Genomic DNA, 10,752 nt, shown 5'->3' on the forward strand with positions numbered 1-10,752 from the left:
TAGATGATCTGTAAGGTCCATTCCAGCCCCTAAAATTCTATGATCCTATGATATTGCCCATTATAGCATACCTGGCAGTTTGGTTAATGGCCTGTGAAGCACAGCAGAAACTAATCTGTACCTCCCCATTCTCCAAAGTACTGACAAGAAGAATGATGCCTATTGATAAATTCAGCACATAGGACTTAGAAGACACAAGCAGAACATTAAAGGCATTTTGTCAATGTAATTCATATCCTGTAGAATTAAAGCAATATTTACCTAGTGACAGGAGCCTCCTCTTCATACTTTCCACTGCTGCTTTGCCCATGATAAAACATTGTTTGAATCCATCTCCACCCCTCCCAGAGCAGAAAGTATCTGTGGACAAGTTTGGGGTGAAGATATTGGCTCATGTAGGTTTCTCACACCACAGCTCTCCTGGGCAGCTTCTGGCAGTGAAACCTCTTGCCAGCATCTGAGTTTACATGAGGGCCTGGCAGGGGAATGTGCTGCTCAGTGCACAGGCAGCCTCAGTCAGTCCCACGGGCTCACTGCCCTGACGCTGAGCTTTTAACTTGAAGCTCTAGCTGGACACGGAGCAGCTCCGGCTACATGACACGGAGCTGTGAAAGTAAATCACTTTGCTGGGAACAAGGGGAAGTCCAGCACATTGTTTTGCAGGCTTTGCCTACAAGCTTCTTTGCAGTATAAGCATAGAATATATACACCCAGGAAAGCAGAAAAGGATGGATTTCCAGCGTAGAGCTCACCCCTTCCCCATCCCGGAGGATGAAGAGGTTGCGTACAAAGTCGCTCCTGATGCTCACAACTCTGCAGGGAATGAAGGCGAGAAACCAGTGTCAAAACTGCAACGTAGGCACAGTGAAATAAAGCTCTACAAAGAGTTCTGTGACTTTTATGCAAGATTGTAAGTTGGTCCTGTTCAGCTTTGGGCTGTATCTGCAGTGAGGTTACTGGTGGATTGTACCGATGTCTCTTATTGTCTGCGATCCAGGCAGACTGTGCAGGCTGTTCTCTAATCCAACCTCTGCCACCTTTCTGCTTGATATATTGCCAGCTGTAATTGTCAACTAAAATCTGAGTTTGTTGCTTTAGATTTCGTCATTAATTGCGTCAGGAATGTTTATAGGCAGTTAAAAGAGGGTTGGAATTTGTCAAGTAGTCTCTGTGACTTCAGGTTGTTTGCCTGTTATTTTGGGCTTCATTGATGCAGAAGTATTTCATGCATCACTGATTTTACATATATGATGTGTTTCAAAGTTAAGCACTTTTGCATCCTGAAGGGGAAACTCTCTGTTTACTTTTGGTTTTGAGCATTGTTTCATGTTTGTGCTTGGATTATACTTTCTGTATGGCAGCACTTTACATCCTTCCTGCTTGAGAACTCATGAAAGTTCTCAGCTTCTGTTGTAATTATTCTTCATTTAGATTGATAAGGAGGATGGGGAATTGAGGTTTTTCCCCACAGAAAGCATACACAGTCCATAGAGATCATCAGTGAGCTTTATAGTTAACCACAGCTTATATGTATAGTCACTGCAGTTTGTCCATAGGTCTGTTATGTATGGGACAGACCATCCTCTATCTGTTTTCCTTGTGAAATTTGCCCACTTGTTGTTTCACTGGGAGGGCAGTGAATACTTGGGTAGCAGTTAGTTTTCCTCTTCCACAAAGATCTCTAGAGAGAGGGGGAAAAAAAGTGCCAGCTAATAATAACTGGTCAGATGTGACCTTGCTCTTCTGTGAGGCAGTGTAAGAAATAGATAAAGCACATTCCTTTCTGAACCACGTGCTAGGTGTTTGCCTGCTCCCTTGGATGTTGTGCAAGGAATGAATTTCAATTTCTGGTGGGAGCCAAAAGGTCTTATCACCTTACCTTGGGGAAGGTTTGGCATCTTGCAGAGGACTGAAGGCTCTGCATTTCCAGGCACACCATGACAGATGTATCAAATGTGTGCATGAGTTCATGTGTTTAAAACATTGTCACTAGTTTAATACCTTCCAGATAGATGTTTGAGTCAGTGGTTTTGCCAGCTGAGGTCAGATTGTAATGAAACTAGAACATTGCCCCATATTTGTTGGGAAGGTTTGGCATCTTGCAGAGGACTGAAGGCTCTGCATTTCCAGGCACACCATGACAGATGTATCAAATGTGTGCATGAGTTCATGTGTTTAAAACATTGTCACTAGTTTAATACCTTCCAGATAGATGTTTGAGTCAGTGGTTTTGCCAGCTGAGGTCAGATTGTAATGAAACTAGAACATTGCCCCATATTTGTTCTCTGCTATCACATCGTATTAGGGCAGAGAGGTGATCCTGCAAGGCACAGCTTTGAGAGTCTAGATATGAGTAGAAAATGTTTGGAAAGGAAAAGTCAAGTGAGCCTTTTTTTTCTGGCCTTCATTAACTGAAGCACAGCTGTACTGTCTTCTGCAGATGTGGACATGAACCCAGTGAAGTAGTTAATTCATCTGACATTTTGCAGCTACCACACTGTCAGTTTTTGGCCCTGTGCCTTGGATGAGCAGCCAAGGTTGCTATTTGAGTATTTTTTGCATCCCTGGCATGAGTTTGCCAGTTTGTGTTGGCCTGGTTGTGGGTCACAGTGGGGCAGCCAGAGCATTCCCACCCTTGGCCCTGGAGTGGGCTGTGAGGTGGCACAGGATGAGCTGAGCTCCCTGAGATGAACCCTAACAAACCAACCAAAAAATCCCATGACTTCAAACTAAACTTTTAAAATTACTTCAAGCTCTGCAGATCTTCTGTAAGGGATAATTTCAGTGATATCTGCCAGGCTAGACACTGCACACTATTTCACATGTGCAGTGAAGTTTTGAACCAATGCTGTTATCTATCTATCTATCTATCTTAGAAGTCCGAAGTGTTTATATATATATATTTTAGACTTAGGAATTGTTTTAGAAACAATAATTCATGTTTCCTTCAGTGATGCCAGTCCTCAGTCATTGTTAATATTGGATCTGGCACTGGAGGATCTGGTTTAGGGTTTAGGGGTTCCACCACTGACAGGTTAATGGTTTGACTCAATGATCTCAGAGGTCTCGTCCAACCCTGATGGTTCTATGAATATTTGCCCTTGTTTTCTCTAATTCTAACGTGTCTTGCAATTTTTATAGTACTTTGAATTGCCTGTCTCTTCTCACCATAAAAAGCCTGTAAAGTTATCAGTAGTAGCAACACTGCTGTTTAGTTTTTTGAATGAATAGCTTTTAAAGTGCATTGCAGGGGTTTTGTTTCTAAGGAGTTTGGGAGTGAGGGAAGTGGTAGTTTTATCTCCACCACTGCCACAAGCAATGAAGTCCACTGAAAAGTCTTGTGTTGAGCAACTCAATGTTAGGCTGATGCAGCTTGGCCTTGGGACAGGGGCAAAAAAGCCCCACAACCAGTGGTGTTGGCTATCTAGGCTAATTTTCTTTCTATTTCTTTCTATTATTTTCTGACAGCAACATGGCAAATGCCCTGGCAAATGCCATCTGTGAGCGCTGCAGAGGTGGCTTTGCCCCTGCTGAGAAAATTGTCAATAGCAACGGGGAGCTGTACCACGAGCAGTGCTTCGTCTGCGCCCAGTGCTTCCAGCAGTTCCCAGAAGGGCTCTTCTATGAGGTAAGCAGGGCCAAGTAGCCCTCTGGCCCCCAACCTTGATCTTGTGCCTTCAGTCCCATACCAGGAGTAGCTATGGTGTCATGGTTTAACCCCAGCAGCCACCAAACCCCACACAGCCCCTTGCTCGGTCCCCCAGCAGCAGGATGGGGGAGAATCAGGAGGGTAAAAGCTAGAAAAACTCATGGGTTGAGATAAAGGCAGTTTAAGAGGGACAGCAAAAGCTGCACACATAAGCAAAGCAAAGCAAGGAATTAATTCACTGCTTCCCATAGGCAGGAGGTGTTCAGCACCTCCAGGAGAGCAGGGACCATCACACCGAATGGTTCCTTGGAAAGACAAACACCATCACTCCAAATGTTCCACCTCCCATTTATATACTGGGCATGACATTCTATGGTGTGGAATATCCCTTTGGCTAGTTCAGGTCACCTCTCCTGGCTATGCTCCCTCCCAGTTTCTTTTGTGTACCTTCTCACTGGCAGAGCATTACACACAAGAAAGAAAATGTTCTTGGTTTAAGATAAACACAACCCAGCAGAAACCAAAACATCAGTGTGTTGTCAACACTGTTCTCACTCTGAATCCAAACACAGCATTGTACCAGCTACTGAGATGAAATTAACTCCATCCCAGCTGAAACCAGCACACTATGGGCAGATTTGTAGCTTAGAAAGTCTCATGGCAAGTACTGGGCTCCAAAAGAATCATAGAATCATCAAGGTTGGAGGAGACCTCTAAGATCATCGAGTCCAACCATTAACCTGTCACTGCTGGAACCCTAAACCCTCATCCATATCCTCCAGTGCCAGATCCAGATGCTTCTTCAGTGCTGTCAGGGATGGTGACTCCACCACCTCCCTGGGCAACCTATTCCAGTGCTTGAACAGGAAAGACATTTCTCCTCACATCCAGCCTGACTCTGCCCTGGCTCAGCTCAAGGCCATTCCCTCTAGTCCTCTCCCTGCAGCCATGGCAGGACACACATCCCTCACCTCTCTCCAACCCTGGCAGGGAGTTGCAGAGAGCCAGGAGGTCACCCCTGAGCCTCTTCTCCAGGCTAAACAAACCCAATTCCCTCAGCCCTTCCTCATGTTTTCTAGACCTAGGACAAGCACAGTAAAGGAAGAAAAAACCCACAATAATTTCCGTGCTAACTTGAGGGACATCAGTGTACATAACCTTTTTTAAATGTGTAGCGTAACATTGTCCAAGCTGAGAAAATTCTTGCTGGAGATCTCTTTTCAGTGCAGATTTTTTCCCCTGAAATTTGTGAATCTGATGTATCATACCAGAAATGCAGAGAAAGCACACTCCTTAGAGGAGAAAGCTACATAGAGGGAAAGGTCCATAGGAGGTTTGTTGCTGGGTTGAGAGGCCACCACAGCACGTGAAAAGAGATGACCTGTAAGTCAACATGCTGAGATCAGTGTGTGTGGAGAGCCCAAACCAGACAGGCCCTATGTAGTGTCAACTCCTAAGTTTAACAGAGCAGAGCATTTGAAATTATCAGCTCTTAACACACTTTCAGGGGTTAAAACCTGCTCCCATTCATATTCCTCAGCTCCAGGTCGATTGCCCTCAGCTCAAATGGATATTTTAGTATCTGTGTAATTCTCTTTTACAGTCCCCTATGCTGAGGATTCAGGATGTGGCTCAGCACAGTGTCTTTACTGAAAGCTTTAGACTAGCTCATAAAATACTAAGTGATTCGTATAAGGAACAACAGACGGTTTATAGACATGGAATTACTGTCTGAGAGATAAGGTCCCACTCAAGTAGTTTGTAGTCCAACGTGCAGTAGCAGTTCCAGGATTCCTGTCATATTATGATACAAAAAGGAAGGTGAGTAATGTGTTCAAAGCACAATTCAGTGCTCTCATGTACAGGTGCCACCTTTGTGGCAAGAGCCCCACAGTTTATCTTCCACAGCAGCAGTTCTAATTTTGCAGAGCCACGTTATGTGCTGAGGGAGTGTGGATTGGAAAAGAGACTGGCAAAGGGGATTCCTGGGGTTTGCTTCCTCTCACCTTGTTTGAGGATCAAAAGACTTTTCGGTGCTCTAGGGATAGTGTTGCACAAATTGTGGTAAATGAGCTGCTAGTATTGCAGGAGACATCAAAAGCTGAGCCGCAAGGCAGAAGTAATTAAAAGAAGACAAAGCTGAACCCTCTAGCTACTTAACCCCATGCATTACATTTGCTAATATATCCTGAGCTGCTTCCTGCTTGCAGGCAGGGTAAGGAGTCGGTCCTGACCTGTTAAGACCTGAGGCAAACATGAAGTGATACCAGAGTTTCAAAACTAAAATATCTCTAATTGTGTTGATCAAATTGTCTTAAACCAGTAAAATGTATTTTCTCTAAATAGTGAGTACTTTATTCATCCTTTTCCTGACTCAAAAGGCAATGAGACATTCCAGGGATCTCTTTGAGAATGCTGAATGGTCTTTTGTTGAAGGTAAAAGTCAGAGAAATCCTGCTCTAGGCAGGCTGTATCTCCTTGGGGATGGGCAAAGCCTGCAATGGGAAAATCTTACTTTTGGACCCTGTTCAGGAATGTTACAATTTCTCTATTGCTCATGAGTGGCTATACCTGAATTTCTGTGGCAGGGGCAGATATCCTAGTGGTGTTCAGATTGCATCTAGGCATTTTGCTTCTTACTGCTATCTCTTTAACATTCATATTCATAGAGTCATAGAAATTTTAGGGATTGGAATGGACTTGAAAGGTCACCTAGTCCCAACCCCTGCCCTGGGCAGGGACACCTCCCACCAGAACAGATTGTTCAAGGCTTCATCCAACCTGGCTTTGAACACTAAATCCCTCTTCCCATCTTTGGTGGGATTGCCATCAGCAATCCCATCCCATCATGATGATTGGTATTTGAGCAATCTCTTACTGAGACATGCTGCTCTCTGTTAAAGACTAAGTCAGAAGTGAATGCCAGCAGATTGCCCTGGGAATGAAAACAGCACCATGTACTAACCATGTTTTGATTAATGTTGCTAGGGTTTGGGGTTTTTTCAGGCCAGTTGGCCTGAGAAATGTTACATAGAAAGTGGAAAGTTTCAGTTAAGCATAGACACTTCTTGCCACAGCTGTTAGAGAGGTAAAATAGCATTGGATAGGCTGATGAAGCTGGGCCTGTTCAGCCTGGAGAAGAGACAACTGAGAGGAGATATCATCCATGTATATAGGTATCTAAAGTGGGGCTGTCAAGAGGATGCAGGCTCTTGGTGCTGCCAAGCAATAGGACAAGAGGCAATGGGCAGAAACTAATGCACAGAAAGTTCCACCTGAACATGAGGAAGGACTTCTTTACTGCACAGGTGACTGAGCACTGAATAGATTGCCCAGAGAGATTGTGGATTCTCCCTCACTGGAGATATTTAAGAACTGTCTGGATACAATCCTGAGCCATGTGCTCTAGGGTGGCCCTGCTGGAGTAGGGAGGTTGGACCAAATGACCCACTGTGGTCCCTTCCAACCTTAGCCATTCTGCATTTGGAGGGGTGGCCAGGTAATGTATTTTCCTGAGCAGGTTCCCTGTGGGTAAATGCAGGCACTCTTGGTTGCCCAGCATGAGTTTGTGTTTTATTCTGTGCCTGGTTTAGCTAAGCTAATGTTCCTTGGAAATGATTTCCAGCTCTTAGCAATTGGGAAGGCAAATATTGTTCCCCTGCCTGTTACAAGCCTTGCAGATTTCCCCCAGTTAGTCATTAAGCTGCTTATCACATTTGCCGTCAAACCCTGCCTTGATAAGCTTCCACACTGTGTTCCATGGGTGGGGGTTGAACTGGTCAGGCAGATGCAGGTCTCCTGTGCTGCAGGATGTGTCTCCAGGCTGCCTTTCAGGGACCCAGATCAGCACAGCTTGCTGTGGTTTGGCACTGGAGCTGCCAAATCATAGAACTATCAAGGTTGGAGGAGACCTCTAACATCATCCAGTCCAACCATTAACCTGTCACTGCTGGAACCCCTAAACCCTAAACCAGATCCTCCAGTGCCACATCCAGATGCCTCTTCAACACTTCCAGGGATGGTGACTCCACCACCTCCCTGGGCAATATCCCAGTGCCTCAACACCACAACAGGGAAAACATTTCTCCTCATAGTTCCCTAGAGCTGCTGTTGCAGAGTGTTACAACAGGTAGCAGCACACAGTCCTTTGCTATGAGCAGAACAGCTGGCTTGAACGGAGACCTTCAGTGGCAGCTGTAACTCACTCAGAGGGACAGTGGACATTGCCTCCAACCCACATTACTCTCAGGTCCTAGAAAAGCTCCTCCCTACCAGAGGATGCCCATATCTCCCACTGGGGAGTGTGGGCACCTCACCTTGATATGGGGGAGGTTATGAGAACTGAGTCCTACACCTGGTCCAGGTGTTTGTTAAGAGCCTTGTGCTGTGTGTTTTCAGCAACATCTCAACCTGCTCTGTACTGTGCTGAGGTGGGGGAGATGGAAAAGCTTAGGGACGTGCATTCCACAAGAGAAGAAATAGAGCAAAATCCTTCTGGGCTACTCACAACAGTTATAATTGGTATATCAATATTATCATTACTATTTTATAATAATAAAATGGACTGGCATGTGTCTTTCATCTCCTAAGTGAGAGGGAGTTCCTTTCAGTTTGTTTTTTTTCCTTAGATGTTTATAGTAACCTGTAAAAAGAAGAAAGGAAGGTGCAGTTGCAATGGTCTTGTCAGATTTGTTTCTATTCCAGTTGCACCTTGAGTGTGTTCTTACAATGGGCTCTACCACGAACAACCTTAGAGAAAAAAGTCTTTTAAAGCTCAGTTTTTGTGCATGTCTTTGCACTAAGTCTGCTAAAAAGATGCAGATCAGCTGGAGGTTATGTGATGGGGAAATGTTCTCTGCAGATCCATTTAACTCACAGTCCTCCAGCATCCAACAGGGAAATGACCTTGCTTTTAAACTGTGTACTGTGAGATTTGTTGCAGAGGCTCAAGGCTTGCTCTGATGGGTGGCTGCTGGGTCACTCACACAAGACAGCACAAATGAGCCAAGAAGGTTGAAAATATAAACAAGACTGAGTGGTAACCAACCTGTCTGACGCAAACCAGAGCGGAAGAAAACCTGTTTGGTCTGTCCGGATGAACATGTGGTGGCTCTGAAATCCAAGCAAACCTAAACAAGCCCCACTGGACCACCTGTTTACACAAAACAGGCAGCATTGGGGTTTGGTTTTTTCAGGTTAAAAAGGTTTTTTCTGGCATGAAGCAAGCACAGTGCACAATGGACCAATAATCATAGCACCTTCCAGTATATGAAGGGACTCCAGGGAAGCTGCAGAGGGACTCTGTGTTAGGAGCTGCAGGGACAGGACAAGGGGCAATGGGGAAAAATTGAAGGAGGGGAAAATTAGGTTAAATATTAGGAAAAATATTTTCCCTGTGAGAGTGGTGAGACACTGGCCCAGGTTGCCCAGGGAGGCTGTGGCTGCCCCAACCCTGGCAGTGTTCACAGCCAGGTTGGATGAAGCCTTGAGCAACCTGCTCTGGTGGGAGGTGTCCCTGCCCAGGGCAGGGGGTTGGGGCTGGATGATCTCTAAGGTTCATTCCAACCCCTAAAATTCTATGAATTTCCATTACTCCTTGAGGAAGTAATAGCCCTCTGTCTCTCATTTACTTGATTTTTTAAAGCTCAAATTAAAATAGTAATCTGTCTTAGAGTATTACACCGGAAGAACACTTGACAAATTCCTAGCAGAGACTTCTGAAGGAGTCTGCATTGAGCTCATGTCTTTTGTTCCTACTAGCTGCAATTCAGGCTGGGCACAGGAATTTTCCAGTCTCAAGTATGCAGTGACTTTGAGTGTGTTTCATTAGATCCCCATCCTCCCAGTTGCAAGTGCATTTATTACACTTATGTTGCATCTGATCCTTGGCATTTCATAGTATAAAACAGGTAATCTTGAACCACATTGCTGTAATTTCTGCCCATGCCCCAAAACTTAACTTGTTGGTAGAATTTGATGCTGTTTGCTTTATTTTGTCTTAGACCCAACGGTAAGAATGGAGTGAGATTTCCTGCTATCCTCCTCTTTCCACTGCTTTAAACTAAGACATTTAAATCCAAACATTTTATAGCATACCTAATATTGTCTCTCTGGTTTTGACATGCACTGGTGTCTGGTAAATGTTGGTGCCTGGAGGTATCTAAACGTCTCTCTTCGTTTCAGCACATATTTGCCTGCATGTTTTTACAGATTTTTTGGCTAATTCATTGCTGCTGAGTTTTTTTTATTCCATGTGGGGTTTTTTCCTACGAGAGCTTGAACTGTAGCTGAACTTATCTAAACTGTGATAAAATTCAGATCCAAATCCCTTAAGATCAGTTCCCAATTTAATCTGATTGATGTAGTGAACTTGGTGCGAGAATATTTGTACTTGACTGTCTTAAGGGTCTTTTCCAACCCAAATGATTGAATGATTCTATGAAATAAGCATCACAAAGGAAAAGCTTTATTCTCTTCATGTTTTAGCTGTAAAGCTCCATAAATTGCCAAGATTTCTGTCTCTGGAGGTGTTCTCACTTCCCCCACCCCTGCTGTACTTACTTCCTCCTGTATGTTGGGTCATTCTTGCAGGAAATGTAGATTGAGGAAGAGATCAAATGTGTTCTGGGAAAATACTTCCCACCCACCACCCACTGCCCTGCCAAGGGGTTTTGTTAGCTAATTTCCTGCTCGGAATGTGCTGAGTTTCTGCAGTCTGTCAAACTTCAGATGTCTCTTGGGATGGAAATGGGTGATGGAAAATGCCTTACACTCCTAGCTGTTATTGTGCTATTAACATTACGTGCTAACTAGTAGCTGAATTAAGGTGGATGGATTTAATGCCAAGCACATGGAGCACATCATCTGTTTTTTTTGCTCAGCCCCTCATATTTTATTACCTAATTTTACCTGGAAGCACACCAGCATTTGTCTTATAGAATCATAAAATCAAAGAATCAACCAGGTTAGAAAATACCTCAAAGACCATTGAGCCCAACCCTACTGTGGTTACCAGACCATGGCACTAAGTGCCACATCCAGTTCATCTTGAAAACCTCCAGGGATGGTGAATCCACCACCTCCCTGGGCAGCACATTCCAATG

General features: G+C 44.4%; 1 protein-coding gene across 1 annotated transcript in view; it reads left to right on the plus strand.

Moving 5' to 3' along the window:
- Positions 1–642: 642 nt before the first annotated feature.
- LOC103803197 (LIM and senescent cell antigen-like-containing domain protein 1) overlaps positions 643–10,752 on the plus strand; it is a gene marked incomplete at its 3' end in the record, with an annotated part of 17,748 nt that continues 7,638 nt past the window's right edge. The window contains exons 1-2 of the mRNA XM_009075738.1: positions 643–910; positions 3,469–3,628. Coding sequence (XP_009073986.1) covers positions 729–910; positions 3,469–3,628 — 342 coding nt within the window. The remainder of the gene's footprint in view (positions 911–3,468; positions 3,629–10,752) is intronic.

The sequence above is a fragment of the Acanthisitta chloris genome, unplaced genomic scaffold (genome assembly GCF_000695815.1).
Source record: "Acanthisitta chloris isolate BGI_N310 unplaced genomic scaffold, ASM69581v1 scaffold7925, whole genome shotgun sequence".
NCBI classification, from domain to species: Eukaryota; Metazoa; Chordata; class Aves; order Passeriformes; family Acanthisittidae; genus Acanthisitta; species Acanthisitta chloris.